Genomic DNA, 19,871 nt, shown 5'->3' with positions numbered 1-19,871 from the left:
GGAGCAGAGACTTGGAGATGAGCTAGGAATTATTACAAGAAATGACAAAACTTGAACTAAGGCAGCAACAGCAGTATGGATCGAGGAGATTAAATAGATTTGAGAAATACTTAGGTAAAATTGTTGGTAGGAACGTAAATAGTACAATCACTATGGAAAACCACTTGGCAGTTCCTCAAAAAGTCAGACAGAGCTACCATATAACCCAGCAATTCCACCTTAGATATACACCCAAGAGAACTGAAAACATATGGTCACACACCAACGTGTACATAAATGTTTATAGTGGCAGTATTCAAAATAGCCAAAAAGAGGAAATCACTCAAATGCCCATCAAATGAACAGATAAACAAAATAAGGTATACCCATATAATGGAGTATTACTCAGCCAGAAAAAGGAATGAAGGAATGATCAACAAGCAAAAACATAGATGAACTCTGAAAACATCATCCTATGTGGAGGAAGCCAGACACAAAAGGCCACGTCCGTACGATTCTCTTTATATGAAACAATCAGAGTAGACAAATCCACAGAGATGGAAAAATTAGCAGTTTTTAGAGGCTGGTGGGAGAAGGGATTGGGGAGTGGCTGCTAATGGATGTGGGACTTCTTTTGGGGTGATAATAACATTCTGGAATTAGTAGTAATGACTGCACAACCCTTGTGAATATACTAAAAACCATGCACACTTGAAAGGGGTAAATTGTATGCTATGTGAATACATTTCAATTTTTTAAAATAACAGAGCTTACTGACAGGGGATGAGTACAAAGGGGAGGGTGAAGGAAAAGATGAGTGATATTGGGCATGCTGAATTCCCTATACTCATGGATTGTCCTGGTGGATATGACCTGCAGGCTTCTTGATATACATACATGTCTGGTGCTCAGGACAGAAGTCCAGGCTAGAGAAAGACTTGGGAGTCTTCGATCTATGGACAGCGAAAGAACTTCACTTATTTGTGCCGTGGGCTTGGGCAAACTACTTTATCTCACATCTTCTCTAAGCTATTGTTCCTTCAGCTGTGAAAGTAGGTAAAAAACTGCATACAGGATTTTATACATAGATTAGTATTAAAGACCATGAAAATCTCTTTATAAAATGAAAAGTGCTATAAAAAGTTAACTGCATTATTTTATATACTACATGCAGGCCAAAAAGTAGGGGCAGGCCACTGGCTACTGGGAACTGTTCAGAAACAGTATCTTCTCCTTACAAAATCATTGGGCATCTATAGTTGAAATGATTTTGCAAAACTGGTCACCATATTTCAAAATAAATATAATGGAGCTGGACAAATCACAGGGAAGGATAGCTAAAACTAAAGGCTATGAAGGATTTCTGTTTTGATTAGGGAGTGAAGATGTTAAAGAGCTTATTTTCATGGCAGAATTTTCAATTAAAAACTAAGACATTCACTAAAAGTAAGGATAAAGAAAACAAAGACTTCTTTACTAAATGCTGGATACTTGAAATTATAAGAATGGTGAACATTAGCTTAGTACTAGACAGAATTAAGTGTGTATACTCACAAGAGAAAAAACTAGTTCAAAAATCTGAAAGAACTCAGGAAAATTTATATGACAAATTTTGAAAATAAGGATATAATGAGCATACACGTGTAACCTGTTCAAGTCACATGGCATTTGCCCACAAGTGATCACTTGAAGTCTAGGTAAGAATGAGAGGCTGGAATGACCGTGGATCCAATCTTAATGCCAATATAATGTTCATGTTTTATATTATATACCTCTCAGATATTATTTATTTAGCCTTAATAGCAATTTCCTTAATCCAAGACTACATGTGAATTATGTAATGTATTAAGGCTTGAAAAGAAGCATGAAATAATCTAATGGTATCTGAAACTTTAGTGCCCTTTTCTCTCTCCAAAATGAGTATTTACTTTTCCCCCAGCTCCAACGGTATAAGCTTATTTTAAAAAACTAAAACACCACAAAGAATGAGGGAGTAATTTTGTTTTTAGATGAAATCATACTCGACACAAGGTGCTGTGACCCAGCTTCGCTTACATAATGGACATTTTTGAACATCAGTATATCTAAATCTACCTAATATTTCCAACAACTATGTAATTTGTATGTATGGAGATAACATAATTTATTCACCCATTCTCTACTGGTAGACATGAAGATGATTTCCATTTTTTTAAAATCATAAACAACACTGCAATAAACATTCTTTTATATACATCTTAAACATTTATCCAATTAAATCCTTGGATAAATTTCAAGAAGTTGAATTACCTGGTCAAAGGACACGTAGTTTACATTTTGAAACATATTTCCAGAGTGACCTCCATAAAGTCTGAGGGTCTATACTGCCACTACAGTGCAAGGCGCACACTTCTCCATACCCTTCCTAGCAGTTATCATTTTAACCTTAGCCAATATGAAAGTACAGAAACGTTATTTATTGTTTGAACTTGCATCATATTCATGAAGGAAGTGTCTTTTTATATGTTCATGTTATTTTATTTCTTTTTTGGTAGACAAGCTATTTATATATTTAGTACCCCCCATCCCTTTTTTTCTATTTGTGTGTTTGCTTTTCTCTAATTCATATATAAGATAGCTTCCTGTTACATGAACCAAATGGTTTTTCTAGGTTTTCATTTGTCTTCTATCTTTGTTAAAGAAAACTTAATTTTTATGCAGCCAGATAGCTCAATTTTTTCCCAAACGTTTGCCTTAATGGTTTAAGAATACTCTGATAATGAGAAAGGAGTCTCACTTTTCTCAAGGGAGAAAAATATTTATCCAAATTCCACAAATAAGGAAACCTAAAGTTAAATCACTCAGTCTATGTTACTTAGATAATACTGCAAGATCCATAATTTAAGAATGACATTATCATTTTTATTTCACAAGTGTATAGTTTAGCATTAAAATTTATACAAGGAGGAACAGGGTAGAACTGGGGTTCTCACTGGGGGAGAAAGAAGGTGAAAAATAGTTAACTCTTGGTTTCTTAATAACATGCATTTCTGAGCTCTGTGCCTTGAAAAGGGTCTAGAAGCAGTGACACTGCTGAGGCGGGCAGATCACGAGGTCAGGAGTTCGAGACTAGCCTGGCCAACACGGTGAAACCCCGTCTCTACTAAAAATACAAAAAGTAGTTGGGTGTGGTGGCGCATGCCTGTAATCCCAGCTACCCAGGAGGCTGAGGCAGGAGAATGGCTGGAACCCGGGAGGTGGAGGATGCAGTGAGCCAAGATCGCGCCACTGCACTCCAGCCTGGGCAACAGAGCCAGACTCCATCTCAAAAACAAAAAAAATTAATAGAAATAGTGAAAATAAAATATTTGAAAGGATTAAGGAGGGACACAGTACCTTAGATACTTTTTTCAATGTTTTATTTTGAAAAAATTTCAAACCTATAGAAAAGTAGTAAAAAATAGTACAGCGAATAGCCTCAGCCTCCCAAAGTGCTAAGATTACAGGCATGAGCCACCACACCTGGCTTATTTCTACTAATTTCTATATTAAGATCCCAATAATTTAACGGTTCCATAACCTACACATATGAAATAATAATGGTTAAGAGACGCCAAGAAATGCAATGCTCTTAAGTACAAAGCCTCTAAATTAAGTCATATATAATGATCATGATCGCCCAGAAACACCGCTCTTCAAAATAAAGTTGGCCATCCATATCCATGGGTACTGCATCTATGGATTCAACCAATTATGCATAGAAGATATTCTGAAGAAAAAAATTCATGAAGTTCCCAAAAGTAAAACTTGAATTTGCCATGTACTGAGTACTACTTTGAACCCACATGAATGAACTGATGTGCAGGCATTGTAATAGGTATTATAAGAAATCTAGAGATACCTAAAACTAATAAGCTCCATGAAGGCAGGAATCTGGTCTATTTTGCTCCTCAGTGTATCTCTAGCCCATAGGAAGACTGCATGGTACAAAGTAGGCAGTGAAGAACATTTCTAGGATTAAGGAATTAGTCGTATTGTTAAAACCAGAATCTTAGGAGATTCCAAACCATATAATCATTTTTTCTTTTCACTTACTTCCATTACCAACTTCCATTTGTATGTTTTTAAAGCTTTAGATTTATAAAAACGCAAGGTAGAAAAAAACCATGACCACTAAAGTTTTATATTCAGGTCTTAATAAATACTTACTAAACAAATACTTATTCTTAATTTGACCTAAATACAGTACTTGAGTTTTGTGTTAGTTTATTCTAAAAATCAGGTGCTCACAACTATTCTACAGTCCTGTAAAACTCTACAAAATGTGAACTTCACAATTTGCCACTTCTGAATAGGACCCTCATATCACCCCCTGTAACACACCACCAAGCCTTGGACTCCATTAAGCAGCTCCTGAGTGCATGCAAAGAAGCTGAGAGAGCCACACTGCTGCCTTTTAGTCCCTTCAACAAAGTAAGCTCAGTAAGTGCTGACAACTGAACCACCCTATTTTCTTATATACTGCCTCGTTTCCTTTCTTAGTTCAGTATACTCACCTACTTATTTAATTAGTTAGGCCTAACTAATACAGACAGTAATCTTTATATTAATATTAGCAGAGTAAAAATGATATTTTAAGTTTTTTGAAATCAATCATATAAAATAAGACTTTTAAATAAAACAAATATATTTATAAATTGATGACACCCATAGTTTAAACAGGGAAACTATACAAACTTAGGATTTCATTGTTACTTGTTATAAAGCAAATAATTTGACCAGTAGAGGGCACTCACAAAAGTGGGGAGAGCTTCACAGCCTTGAAGAGAAATGATTTATAAAATTGCTGTGTGTCTCTGATTTTAAAAACAGAATGTTTTAATAGAACACTGGACTAAGCTAACATATTATTAATGTACAAAAGGTAAAGTTTAAATCTTTGTTATACTTGAAAATCTAACATAAACCTTATGTCAGGGACATGAATTAGACAGTTTAAAGGATGTTTAAAGCTACAGGTTAACATATCAGGGTTTGGACCCTAACACTACTGAGGTTTGGGGTCAGATAACCCTGTTGTGGGGGCTTTCCCGTGCACTGCAGAAGTTTAATATTAGGTTGGTGCAAAGGTAACTGCAGCTTTGCCATTTAAAGTAATAGCATCTACTCAACAGATGCCAGTAGCAGTCCTCTCTCCCCCAAGTTGTGGCAACCAAAAACGTCTCCAGATTTTGCCAAATGTCCCCTGGAGGGCAGTCACTCAACTATCCCTCATTGATTACTACAGATATATGTATAAACTCAGAAGAATTAACAGCTTACAAATTACATAAGGCTTTTCTTATACCACTCTTCAGTATCAGTTTAATTTTACAAATTTTCTCTCTATAATCTACATACTTCACTCGTAGGTAAAATGAATTCTACAATGAACATGGAAAAATAAAAGAAACTGAAAATTGATAAACCTTCATAAATAAATACTCTACAGCTCAGAACACTAAAGATGAAACAAACCATTCCAATGATTAATCTGGTCTTCCTTACTGAATAGGAAACTGTTCCATCAAAGAAGGGCATAATACTTGCACTGAATTACAAGTGCCACAATAAAAGCATGCAGATGTCAAACAATTAGAGCCTGGGAAAAAATACTTCTTGCTATAAGTATTCTTACTAGCATATTATATACAGTAGATACTTAATATATATTTGGTAAATGATCAACTAATTCTGATCTCTGTAACTACCTACATTCTTTTAAAACGAGACTTTTCTTTTTCCACCAAATCTTACCTTAGGAAAAAAACTTCAGGGTTTTGATAATAAGTGATCTCTGAACTATAAAGGTATATATTTCTAGCCAAGTATTGTGTTTGGGGGCTATTTTGAGTTTTCAATAATCTTGCCCTAATAACAAGGTATTTCATTATCTCTTTAGTGGGCTTCATAAAAGGTAACAATATATACTTCACAACACAAGTAAAGGTGATTATGTGCACAGCCTCAAATACAAACATACTCCATCTAAGTGTCATACCTGAATGATTTTACATCATATCTCTGCCACTAAGTTGCCATTAGATAGTAGGCTAAGTTCAAATTTTGGTATACTTACAAATCTGAATTAGTCTCCATTAGTAAGTATTTTCTGAATTTGAAAGACAGCTAATTTTCAGTTTTAAAAAGTTATACAAGAGTACAGTGCAAATTCTACTTAACTTGGTCTCAGAGAATTTAAATTCAAATCCCACCACTTATTAGCTATGTATCCCTTAGGTGAGTTACAACCTCTCAGAGACATTATTGAAAGAAACAATAGCCACTCTCCTTACTATCTCTTAGTGTAAATTTTGCAAAATCTAAATCACCAAAAAATACAGTATTACTTGATTTAAATTTTTAAAAAATTTATTTCCATTTTAAATGTAGAAAAACTGCTAATAATTCCAAAATGTGCAGGCATATCCTTTCTAATTTTCTCTCTGATCCACACTGATTGGTAAATACCAATCAAAACCTACAATGGCAGTGAAATCCCCATATCCTCCTAAATTTTTAACTTTTTACAATAACATGGAGTCAGCATTTCCACTTAACCAACTATTTAACTACTAAGTTCTCCTGCCTTTCTTACAGTTTAACTACACCAAGAACTTAATGTAATGTGTCAGTTCTCTCAGAGACTCACTGTAACTTGGGAGATAAGAGATAATCTCAGATACCTTTTCCCAGGGGACTAAACTACGTCAGGGACCGTCAGTTTCAAAGTTCACAGGTAATCAATGCTTCCCAGAGTCAAGTCTTCTGGTTTGGCAGAAATCATAAGCAGAGTTATGGGTTTAAGTTTATAAACTTTTTCAACCTTCCCCCCAAATAAAGGCTTAACTGTTAGCTTTATTTCTTCAACATTTATATTGCATTTTAACAATCATTAGCGAAAGGTTTCCTAACCCACTTTATCACATTCATGACGTCATGCTGTACATACTCATACAGCACTCATGACCTCTGATTGGAAACAAAGTGTAATGGAATTTCTCAGATTTTCAGGGAAGACGGACAGCATTTCCAGTAAAATTACCTTCCAAAATCCCAGGAAAACTTTCAGGCATAAAGTGAATTACATTAAAACTTCCTTTTACATCTGATTTAAATAGTAGAGTCTGCCAAGTAACCCTGAATTTGCAATACAGATTAAAATCGGTGCACTATTCAAACCCCTTCAAAGAAACAAATAAAACTATACTACACATTGAATTAACTTGTCAAAAGTAAATATAGAGAGACTATTGCAGAGGCAGTCTACTTCTATTAGACTGTTCCCCTTTACTGTTGTAAATTCTTAAAATTGGAAGCCAAATAAAGTTGCTTCTATGTTTAAATCAAATCTTTGCACATAGGCATTATTTCTCCACTTTTTTATAGTACCAAAAATACGTGACGTTTCCTTATGATTAGTTATCTAATCAATTCTCCAGGTTCTAAACTGCATAAGTATCTTCCCAAGGCCACCAATGCCCTCAGAACTTACCTCAGTGTAAAGTGTTTCTTCAAGACATTACACAGTACAGTATGTTAATAGGATACTTTGACCTGTTCTAGATTTCACAGCTTGGAACTTGAAGAAAGTTCTTAGAAATTTTTCAGAACTGATTTTTTAGTACACTAGATGTAGAATAAATGCTAAAGGATTAGGACTTCTTAACCCCGGGTAAAGAAGCCTAAGAAATAATCTAACAATATAGGACTATTTCAAAGACAAGGTGATATGCTTATTCTCCATCTCCACTGATGTTCAATTCAACATGAAGATTCAAATTACATGTAAAATATGCTAATAAATATGTTCTGAAAATGGGTTAACAAGGACAGTTGGGGAATGACCCCTCCTGGAGGTCTTTGAGATTGAATAAATCCTCATCTGCTTGGGATGGAAGTTCTACTACATGACCTCTCAAGGTGTCTTACAGGTCTTTACTTATTCTGCTGCTGGCCTTTACTTTGGTAAATTTTCATTAAACTAAAAAAACTGAAAATAATCCTCAAAAACATGGTAACAATTTAAATTTACGCAAGGAATTTTTTTTTAAATCCTAGTATTTCCTTGCGTAAATTTAAAAATGACAAAGCAAAGATAAAGTTGGTAATAGTACCTTTACATAAATCACACCTTAGGCAAATAATTCATTTTTTAAAATTTATCTGGTAGTTGTAGGTTCTCTAATGTTGAGAAGATAGGAAAATACTGCTAATGAAGTTTAAAAAAAATCAACCATCAAACAATTACATTTCACTAGTACAATTAAATCTAACCTTTACATATGATGTCACAAAACCAAGAAACCCATAAAAATAAAAGTTACAATAAAAAGATTGTCTTTTAGGTACAGATAGGATACAAATTTCTACCCTCTCACAAAACTCTGAAATACACTTCCAGTCAAAATGCACAGAGAGTGAACATCATGGACCTTGACATACTCCGAAGGAAAGTAAAGTTCCCATACTGATGGTTACATATAACTTGAAACCCAAGGTACATTTCAGATAACTTAACTTTCAGCATAATTATCTTGTAATAAGTACTCATGAAAATGGTCAGAGAAACCTTTATCTGTACCAAAGAATGGTCCTGCACCAGTAATATGCACAATATTAAAACAAGATTTACCTCTATTGTTGGATCATATTCGTCCACAAAATGATTCTGAATTAGCTGTATCGTCAAGGCACTCTTGCCTACGCCACCAGCTCCAACTACCACAAGTTTATATTCAGTCATTTTCAGCAGGCCTTATAATAAAAATAATGAAAATGTGACTAAATTAGAACATGTCACACATAAGGTTAACACACTATCAAATACTCCACCAGTACCTTTTAATACAAACTCACCTTTATATGAAAAGTTATTTCAAAATACCTCACAAAATTCAATTATGAAAATTCCAGTTGACTACAGATGTGTATCATAATGAACTGTACTTCATTTACAAACTCCTCCATCGACGCTTAAGAAAAATGCATAAATGCTACATAGATAGTTCTTTTATCTTAAAATCAAGTTGTTCTATCTGAACAGCCAGACTGCTGTTCTGCGGCGGCTAAAGGCTCTCAAAGGATCATATCATGACTTCACTCATGCAAGTGTCTAGCACAGTGCTCTACACCCTGTAGCACACCCTCACAAAAGGTGCTGACAGCTATCTCCACTCCTATTGTTACAGTTTTCCTAGTGGACTCCCACCTCTAAGTGTTAGAAGTCAATATGCAACAGCTACAGAAAAACTTTTAAAGCATCATGGCAGTAGTTCTCTTGGATAAATATTAACAGTAAGAATCAGATGAGAATTGAGAGAATGAGTGTCAAATAAAGCTGGATCGTGTCATGGGGAAATAAAAATTTAAACACCGAGGCAGAGAAGAACAATATTTGATGACATTTTAATGTGTGAAATATCTCTGGGGAAAATAGGAGTCGGAGGTCACAGTGAGCCGAGATCGCGCCACTGCACTCCAGCCTGGCGATAGAGCAAGACTCCGTCTCAAAAAAAAAAAAAAAATCTCTGGGGAAAATAAAGGTAAAAACTAAGAGAACTCCGAATTAACTGTTCAGCACAATACATAATCCTGTATCACTGCTGCACACAAAAAGATAAAGATTAGAAAGCTGGGTGCAGTGGCTCATGACTGTAATCCCAGCACTTTCAGAGGCCAAGGCAGATGGATCACCTGAGGCCAGGAGTTCAAGACCAGCCTGGTCAATATGGTGAAACCCTATCTCTACTAAAAATACAAAAATTAGTCAGGCGTGGTGGTGCCCTCCTGTAGTCCCAGCTACTGGGGAGGCTGAGGAAGGAGAATCACTTGAACCCGGGAGGCGGAGGTTGCAGTGAGCCCAGATCACGCCACTGCACTCCAGATTGGGTGACAGAGTAAGACTCCATCTCAAAACAAACAAACAAACAAAAAGATTAGAGATAAACACTGTTTTTAGTAAGAAAACAGTTGTTAAGAGATGCAAGTGAGCTGGGCTCGGTGGCTCACGCCTATAATCCTAGCACCTTGAGGAGGGTGGATCACAAGGTCAGGAGATCAAGACCATCCTGGCTAACCCAGTGAAACCCCGTCTCTACTAAAAATACAAAAAAATTAGCCGGGCGTGGTGGCGGGCGCCTGTAGTCCTAGCTACTCGGGAGGCTGAGGCAGAAGAATGGCGTGAACCCAGGAGGTGGAGCTTGCAGTGAGCCGCGATCGCGCCACTGCACTCCAGCCTGGGCTACAGAGCGACTCCGTCTCAAAAAAAAAAAAAAAAAAAAAAAAAAAAAGAGATGCAAGTGAATATATCTCAGTAATCAGTAATCCATGTGACTGTTACTCTTTGCTTTTCATACACTGTCTCCCAACAGGTGCATGAATATTGACAGCTTGTATAACAAACACCGTACAGAAAATAAAACATATTTTTTAGTTGTTTCAAATTTTTTGAAATAATATGAATGTTTAATTTCATCTCCTTTCCCTCATGTAACACATAATTATAAATGAGAGAAATGCAGAAAAAAATGGGAGTAAATGCACAACTATTTATTACAGGATGAGTAGCTCCAAATTAATGAATGTGCATATATTGTAGATAAACACTAAATATACACAGCATCCTATTTACTGAAGACCAAAAATAATAATTTGGTTTCCCAAATGATAACATACTAACCTTACTCCTAAGCCCTGCCGCAAAAAGCACCACAGGCTAGAAAAATTGTATCACACACGGTCACAATGTAGTTCCCCGCCTTACTCTGCTCTACCTAGACTTACTGGCTGCTTGTCTAGGGTGAAGTTAACAACCACTACAAACAGGTATCTTATCCCATTTGCCTCCACGCTTTATTTCAAATGTAGGCCAAAGCAATTAGGAATAGATGAAGAGAATTACACTAAAATGTATCTTCTAGCTCTCTGCCTACCCCAACCTCCCCCCAACCAGTTTGCATAGCCTAAAACAGTTCTCAAAATGTGGTCTAGGAACCCCTCAGGTTACTAAGACTTTTCTGGTGTGCAAGAGGTCAAAACTGTTTTCATAATAACATTAAGATGTCCTTTACCCTTTTCATTCCCATTCTTTCACAAGTTTTCCAGATGTGTGATCATAATAGATTGAATGCAGACGCAGATGTAAGAAACTGTATCTTCTATTAAGCCACATCATTAAAGAGATTTACTAAAGTGTGAAACACCACCACTCTTCTAAGTTTTGGTTTTGTTTTGGAAAATAGTTATTTTTCATAAAATATTTTATTCATGTTACCAAGTAATGGGCTTATTATTTCTATTTTTAAATGAATTAATATTTTTAAAAATTGTTTTAATTTCCAATATGGTAAATATTAATAAATCCCACACAAATCAAAGATTTTTTTTAATCCTCAATTTTTTTTTTCTTTATAACAAGGTCTATGTTGAGTATGCTGGTCTCCAACTCCTGGCCTCAAGCGATCCTCCTGCCTCAGTCTCCCAAAGTGCTGGGATTACAGATAAGAGCCAATTTGCCCGGCCCCTTCGATAATTTTTGAGTGTAGGCCAGGTGTGGTGGCCTGTAATCCCAGCACTTTGGGAGGCTTAGGTGGGCGGATCACCTGAGGTCAGGAGGTCGAGACCAGCCTCGCCAAAATGGTGAAATCCCGTATCTAAAAATACAATTAGCCCAGTGGCAGGAGCCTGTAATCCCGGGTAGTCGGGAAGCTGAGGTGGGAGAATCGCTTGAGCCTGGGAGTCGGAGGTAGTAGTGGGCCGAGATCGCGCCACTGCATTCCGGCCTGGGTGACAGAGTGAGACTCTCTCTCTCAAAAAAAGAAAGAGGGTAGAGGGGTCATTAAGGCCAAAAAAGTTTACTAGCCTAGGAAATACTGTGGACAGACATTGGATTAGAGTTTGTGTATATATATGAATTCAGAGCCACATATATCTTCTGGCTTACTTGTTTATGCGGTGGTTGTTTCCAGAAAAAAAAAATTCCTTGAATGAGATTTTTAAAACCAAGTCACATTTAAATCCACTAGAGAGAACTGGGTTCCAAAGGAGTCTTATCAAATGAAGATCATGGGCTGGGAGGGGCTCCCTCACCCAAAGTTAGAAAAGCTAGTAAGGAGTGGACTGGACTCGAATCCAACAATTTTGTTATGGAAGAAAATTCATTTTTATTTTTCATAAAACTGAATTACCATCTACCATCTCTTAAAAGCAAGTATACTGTGGATGGCTACAGTCTCAAAGTAAACTATTGTTAGCAACCATATTTGATATCTGTAGTCTATCACATGCAGAGTCAGCATTTTGGACCTTAGTCACTTCAGTGACACCAGTTATATGGTTAATTCTGAGCTGATAATTACAAATAGACCTTTCCCATTTATAACTTATTTTTTAAATGATTTCTATTATAAACATAACATATACATTGTAACAATTTAAAAACCTGTGTTTTGATGGATCTCAAGATTTAAGAAGGCTTAGACTTCAGTTTTAAGATGCACATGCCACTATGGGAGGCAGAGGCGGGCAGACCACGAGGTCAGGAGTTCGAGACCAGCCTGGCCAACATGGTGAAACCCCAGTCTCTACTAAAAATACAAAAAAATAGCCGGGCATGGCAGGAGACACCTGTAATCCCAGTTATTCGGGAGGCTGAGGCAGGAGAATTGCTTGAACGGAGGAGGCAGAAGTTGCAGTGAGCCGAGACGGCGCCACTGCACTCCAGCCTGGGCAACAGAGCAGATGGAGACCATCCTGACCAACATGGTGAAACCCCATCTCTACTAAAAATACAAAAATTAGCTGGGCATGGTGGCGTGCGCCTACTAGTCCCAGCTACTTGGGAGGCTGAGGCATGAGAATTGCTTGAACCCGGGAGGCGGAGGTTTCAGTGAGCCGAGACCGCGCCATTGCACTCCAGCCTGGGGGACAGAGCAAGACTGTGTCTCAAACAAAAAAAAAAAAAAAAAGGAGATGCACATGTTTAAGTCTATTTCAGGCGGTTAGCTGGTGGATTGCTACAATTCCTCTGTAAGTTTAAAAAATCATGTAAAAAATCATGTAAGTGCTGTTTTGGAGTACTGTAATAACTCTTGAGATACAGAACACATCTGCAAAATGAGGGCACTATAAAAGAGATGAGGGATGAGGGTAATACATAAGAAATAAGGGAAAGGACAAGAACAGGTAAATTAAACTTCAAGTACTATTTTTGCTATTGCTGTCTACACTCAACTAGCAAGGAAAAAGCCTTGCTTCTGCTCTGCGGGTTTTCTTCGGGTTTAACTTGACCAAGCAAAACAGACTGTCTGGGATTAACTTTTTCCTTTTCACTGTAGGTCACAAGCTCTACGTGTAGGGTGTTGGCCACCTGTTCTTCCACCATCTCTACCTCCACCTCCTCCTTTGTGGCCACAGCAATGTCACAGCCCATACATGGGGGAGGGGAGCAGTCAGGAACTCGGAGGCAGATGCATTTTTTTCCAAACACAATAACCTCAAACAGTGGTCTCTAAGCACTTTCCTATGCTCTTCCAAAACGTGACCTCCCCTCTTACTCACACATCCCCTACACACCGAAAAGGACCACTATCCGTCCAGCCTACGCTCGAGGGAGAAGTTTATACCTTCGTCCTAGAGATGCCAAATGCAGCAGGGAAGGCTGGACCGAGGCAGCCGAGTGCTGGAAAGGGAGGCAAGAGGTGCGGGAGCGGGGAGAGGGGGAGGGGAGGCCGGGGAGCCGCGGGAGTAACCTCCACCGCACCCCACCGCCCCGAGGGGCAGCCGGCCCGGCCCGAGTTTCTCCCCAGCAGCCTCCAGCCGCGGCTCTCGGGGAGGAGGAAGGAAGGGGTTCCCCGTCCAGGAAGCAGCACCAGCGGCGACCGCCTCCAGCCTCACCCTCCTCAGCCCCGCACCGCCCATTCCTCACTCCCCGCGCCGCCGCGTCCGCGCGCCTCCCCCTGCAGACCCCCCTCACGGCGCCCGTCCCGGCCCCGCGCCCGCGCCCCCCGCCCGCCCCTCCGGGGACCCCTAATTCATTCACTCGCCGCCGGCCCCGCCCGGCGCCGGCAAAGAGGGTCGGGACCCAGGCAGGGGCCCAGGAGGGGTGGTCCGCTCCGTACCTCTCTCCCGCACCTGGGAGCCGCTGAGCCTCTGGCCCCGCCGCCGCCTTCAGTGCCTGCGCCGCGCTCGCTCCCAGTCCGAAATGGCGGGGGCCGGGAGTACTGGCCGAGCCGCCGCCACCGTCGCCGCCGCCACTGCCGCCGCCGCCGCTGCCTCCGCCGCCGCGGCCGCCGCCTAGGAAAATCGAGCTCCGAGCACACCGATGAGTTCGGGGCCGGGCGGCCGCAGAGGGCAGAGCTATCGATGCGTTCCGCGCTCGATTCCTCTTCAGACGGGCGTACGAGAGGGAGCGGCTGAGGGCGGTGTGGGAAGAGGGAAGAGGGGGAGGCCGCGAGCGCCGGCGGGGAGAAGGAGGGGGCCGGGCTGGGCCGGCGGGGGAGGAGCGGGGGCCGTGCCGGCGGAGGAAGGGGTGGCTGGGGCGGTCTAGGGTGGGGAGCCGGGCCGGCTGGAGAGCGGGTCTGGGCGGCGCCTTGGCGGGAGGAGGGACTGCCGGACCCACGCGGCGGCCCGCCCCCTGCCTCGCCGCAAGGCCGTCCCCGCAGCCGCCAATTCTGACCCGGAGCGGGACCGGACCGCGGTGGGCTGTGCAGATGCCACCAGGGAGACGCCGCGAGCGGCCCCGCTGCCCCGCCGGCCGGTCTCCACAGAGAAGCTGCGAAGAGCACCCCGCCACCCTCGGGGTCGGCCTATACTGGCGCGCATCCATTTACTATCATTGACTGCATGTAAATAAACAAGCAGTCACCAAAAGTGGGAGGCGACTTCGGGGACTTAGGGAGACCGGGCGGACAATTTCCCACACCGGGGCTTTCTGATCGTCGTCCCGATTATTACCACCCTCAGCACTTGGGCTGGGAATTTAGCCCCAGGCCCAAACACGACAGAACCTTTCAACGCTAATCTTCTCGGGTCAGGAGGCTTGTGATATTTTGCTATCTATCTTGATGTTTTGAACCCATCACAAGGTCTCTAAACAGGGACTCCGCTTATACCCATTGCCCCTGAAATCACAAACAAAAGACAACTGTTTTTAAGTAGAGGTGCCCTGGGTAGTTTAGACCTGAGGAGAGTCATTCAAACATTAATTAGAAGACAGATTAATCAGTTAACGTTCGTGGAGTTAAGACATTAAACAATGGGGCAATTAAACATGCTAGCATACCCGGAGTCTGTGTTGATAAACTACCTAGAAAGGTATGTTGGGAGAGTCTTGAGGATTGAGGGCTGGAAAAGCAGCGCTTGGACCTGATAGGATCGCCCCTCCTCCGAGACTTATTTTCAGTTCCATTCCTCTAGTCCACATCATAAACCACCAATAAAGCTGAATTTAAATCCCAGCTATTATGTCTGTTAACCAAGGCTTTACATGAACTGTCATCCTTTCTACTCTAACGCGGGCTGTAATCTGCAAGGTTTATTCCAGTCTCCCCCTCCTAGCACCAGGTGGAAGGTGCAGAAGAGAAAAGCGAGACAGGGAAGGGGAGAAAATGTGCCTACTCTATGTTGAGTACAAGCTAAATCTTTTGCACTTATCGTATCATCTTATTTAATCATCACGACAACCTTATGAGGTAAAATACTTTTTACCGTTTTACAAATGAAGAAACAGATGTAGAGGTTAAAACGTGGGCCCAAGTTCGCATAGTTAAAAAATGGAGTATCCTTCATGTCGGATCATAGTCACTCTACTCCCAGATCATCAGTGGCCCTCATTCCATTTGACATAAAAGCAAAATTCTTCTCAAAAATCCTACATGGCCTTAAATTATTTGATATCCCCTACCCTCTTCTCTGAACTCTCATCCTACTGTTTTCCCTTCCTTACTTCCGGAGATACACATTGGTTACTAGCTGTTCTTTGAAAATGCCAGGCAGGCTTCTTCCTCAAGGAATATGCACTTGCTACCCCTCTGGCACCTCATTTAAATCTTTGTTCCGAAGTGTTTTTAAAAGGAGATCTTCCCTAAAAAGATATACTGTAATTTCCCCCTTGTCGCAGATCTGTCTCTTTTCCTACTTTCTCTCCAGAGCTCTCATCACCTTCGATAATACACTATCTATTTTGTTTTCTTGTCTTTTTCCCATCAGAATGTAAGCTCCATGAGGGCATGAGTTTTGGTCTGTTTTATTTACTACTAAATTTCCAGCACCTAAGACAGTCTCTGACACAAAAAGGCATTCAATAAATATTTATGGAATGTTGAATGAGTGAATCTGTGGACCCTCTTTGGATTCTAAATCCTAATCCATGAACTCTGTGACTCTAAATCCTTACTTAGACAGAGTGTCTTAAACCTCCTGTCAATCTCTGTCTTCATCTTAACAAAATCTGCTTTGAAACTTAGGTCACCTTCTGATAAGCCACATTCTGTGCAGCTCAGAGATACTTATCTCGTACATAATAGACACAAGGAATTCTTAAATGAATGAATTTGTGCTTATGTGTATGCTACTTTGTGGTCACTCAAGCATAAATCACAGATTTATTTTGTGCAACATCAAGTGCATGATAAGTTCTTGTTTCCTCTTACAGCTGTGAATATGATGTCCTTCCTATAGTTGGTGTTCCATACATCTTAAAAGGACTATAATATAGAAGAGGGGAAAGCTTTATATAGCACTTTTATGCTGATTATAAAAATTCTGGCATTAGCAGAAATCTAATCCATCCACGTGGTCTCAGTTATCTAGGCTCATGATTCGCAAAGCAAATCTGCATCCAACCATTTGTTCCATGCACCCCACACTCCAGTTTTACCTCAGACACTTTCTCTTTCCTTTTCACTTCTACAGCAATTTATACATATGGTATGTCAGGTCTTTCTGCCGTTCAGTCCTGGGTACTTTTTAGAAGCCGGCACCACCTCCTTGCAACATTCCCTTTCTTTCCTTAACATAGAGGTCTCCAGGGTAAATGCTTTAGGAATCACCTGCCATGCCTACCAAAAATGCAAGTTCCTAGGCCCCTCACCCAAATATTTTATTCAGCTGGTCTAAGGTAGACCAGTAATCTTCACTTTTAGCAAATCAAATGATCCCAAACTGGTGGTTCACTATGTGCACACTGAGAAACTCTGATGTAGATATTCAAATTCTTGTCACCTGCACTTTCTACTGTCTTCAGGGGTTCCTCTTTCTCAAGCCTGGTGGCTCCCTTGAACAGTCTCTCTGGCTCTCCTTTCCCTTGCTCTCTGCAAGGACAAGCACACCGAACTAGACTGTGATCACGATGGGAAAGGGGGGAGGGCATAAAAAGTATAAGCGTGGGGATTCCAGGCCTGCTCTAAGCTACAACTGAAGTTTCTACCCTCTACTGTTAGACTGTCCTGGGAAGGCAGCCACGTACAAAGGTGCACATGTACATACCCTTTTTATCTGCTGTATGAAGATCATACTGACCCTTTCTTTCACAAGAAACCCTCTTCTGCAGATAGAATTAAAGCCAGAATAACAGGAGTACCCTTATGTTACCTGGGCTCTTAGAAAAAAGGCATAAAATGCTAGGACACCCTTGGAGCACTGCAAATGCTGAGGATTTACTTTAAGGCAATAAGGACACTTTAGAAAACCCTATCATCAGCCAGAGAGCTGCTGTTCAGTCCAGCAATCAACTGCACTTGTGATCCAGCAACAGGCTGTGGGGCCCTGCTCATCCCTTCATTAACAAGTATCCATTGCCTATGACTCTAGTAATTTTGCCATTCTCATAAATCACCATCTGTCCACTGCTTTTTCATGTAGTCTTAGCTTCTACTGCTATCTGTGCTTCTAGTGGTCACTCTCTGTGACTAACATTCAAAGCATTCCAAGAGAGAAGATCTGGCCACGTCTGTCATTCACTGTTCAATAGGAAGGGTCTTTATGGGACACAATTTTCCTGATTGGTGGCTGGCCTTCTTTATGTCTGGCTAAAAGATTATTGTGTTTGTTTGTGTGTCAACCCTGGGTCCGGACAGTTGTGGCCAGAGTAGCAGGACACAGAGCAGGGGAACTTCAGCAGGAGGAGCCATCTACGCTGCTTTCGTGGACTCTACTTCAGCACAACCTTTTGACTCTGGCAGGAATTTGAACAGATGAATGGGTGCTGCTTAATTCACTTACTCAGCACTTTATCCTTACTGGACACTTATTTCGTTATACTTTGTATACCTTTTTTGCAAATATGTTTTCCCATAACTGCTTTACTAGGTTGTAAATTCTTCCAGGCCCATTTCTTTTAATTCTATGTTTTCATAGTTCTTAGCACATCTGGGTCCTCTGTAAATATTCTTGAAGTGAATGAAATTATAACAAGCTTCAGTCCTCTCTCTTCATAGGCACTTCATTCTCATCGAACCAATTTCCTGGACCATTTCTAAATGAATATTCTGTTATCACGGCAAATGCTTGTCCAAAGCCAAATTCCCCGTGTTACTCCCTCCAACGAATTCCCTCTCTCAGTTCCTCCATCTTACCTGAGTGACATCATGGTCCTCCAGAACATTTAGACATGAAAACTTAATTTTTAACCCAGTCCTTATTAAAATTAGTCACAGCTCCTTTTAATTATACTTCCTGAGTATTTCCCCATATCTGCCTCTTCTGTATTCCTTCCTTCTCAGCTACATTTCTGGAATAACTTCTTCATTGACTTTCCTACCTCCTGGCTTTCTTTGTCTCAGTTCAGTTCTATGATGTTGCCAAATTAACCTTTCTTCCACGTGTCTTTTCTCATCATCAAACATTTACTCCGTGCCTGCTCCATATAGGCTACATGCATACTGGGTATATATTTGAACAGTGGAAAGAGTTACAAGCTAAGTAACTAATGAGTACCTAAAGATGATAAGTACCTTTAAAATTATAGGGGAAATGATCTCTGGTCCCAGTTAAGTCTCCCCTTCCCGGAGACTTAATCTTGCTTCCAAGTCTGTAATAACTTTTTATATCCAGCTGAATCCAGTCCAAATCCTTGGTGCCTAGCTTTTGAGAGCATCCATAGTCAGGCACCATCCTGACCCTATGACTTTGTTTCCCAGCTTCTCAAAGCAGATAGATGTTCTCCTCTCCTCCAGTGAATCCCCTCTCTATACTCTTAAAATTGGATATTTTATTTATGTCTCTGCTCCTTTTCTTACCCAGCACCTTTTTGCCTTTCTGTTTGCTACAATTCTCTCTCATTCAAGATGTAGAATAAGACCTATTTTCTCCATGAATGCTTTGTTGATTATGCTGCCTCTTTTTTATCTCCCTCTCTATTGTTTTATGTGGGTTAATCATGTCCCCCCAAGTAAATTCTAAAATCCTAGAGGCAAGAGCCGTATCTCAGGTGTGTGAACCCCACTCACCCGTAGAGCCTAGTTCATTGCAATTACTCAATAACCACATGAATACACATAATGTGCTTATCAGCAAGGTAAACATGATGAAAGCAATGTTTGAGGAAGATTAGAATGGCAGCCACATGCAGAAAAGATTGGAAGGAAAAAAGACCTCAGGTAAAGTATTTTGTGGATAGCATAACAGTACCTAGTAGCAGTGGGAATGGTGCGCTGGCTTAATTTACTAGTCCTGTGAGCTAGAACAAATCCGTGAATCCCTTCAAGATTCATATTTACGAATGGAGTAATGCAATAACTGCTACCATTTTGAAACTCCTCCTGTGAGCCAGACAAGATTTACACTATTTTATTTTATTTTATCTTATTTATTTGAGATGGAGTTTCGCTCTTGTTGCCCCAGCTAGAGTGCAGTGGCGCGATCTTGGCTCACTG

The 19,871-nt window shown here is 40.4% G+C and overlaps 1 protein-coding gene across 2 annotated transcripts in view; it reads right to left on the bottom strand.

Moving 5' to 3' along the window:
• KRAS (KRAS proto-oncogene, GTPase) overlaps positions 1-14,537 on the bottom strand; it is a 46,261-nt gene extending 31,724 nt beyond the window's left edge. Inside the window, exons 1-2 of one of the 2 annotated variants that reach the window (XM_055280364.2) lie at positions 14,131-14,537; positions 8,633-8,754 (exon numbers count right to left, since the gene is read on the bottom strand). In XM_055280364.2, the coding sequence (XP_055136339.1) occupies positions 8,633-8,743 (111 nt within the window). In that variant the 5' untranslated portion in view covers positions 8,744-8,754; positions 14,131-14,537. Of the gene's footprint in view, positions 1-8,632; positions 8,755-14,117 lie in introns of both variants that reach the window. The other variant, XM_055280363.2, reaches the window with a different exon arrangement.
• Positions 14,538-19,871: the final 5,334 nt, after the last annotated feature.

Source organism: Symphalangus syndactylus, chromosome 5, assembly GCF_028878055.3.
Source record: "Symphalangus syndactylus isolate Jambi chromosome 5, NHGRI_mSymSyn1-v2.1_pri, whole genome shotgun sequence".
NCBI lineage: Eukaryota > Metazoa > Chordata > Mammalia > Primates > Hylobatidae > Symphalangus > Symphalangus syndactylus.
The sequence above is the reverse complement of the archived record's forward strand: the minus strand, read 5'-3'. Positions and strand labels throughout refer to the sequence as shown.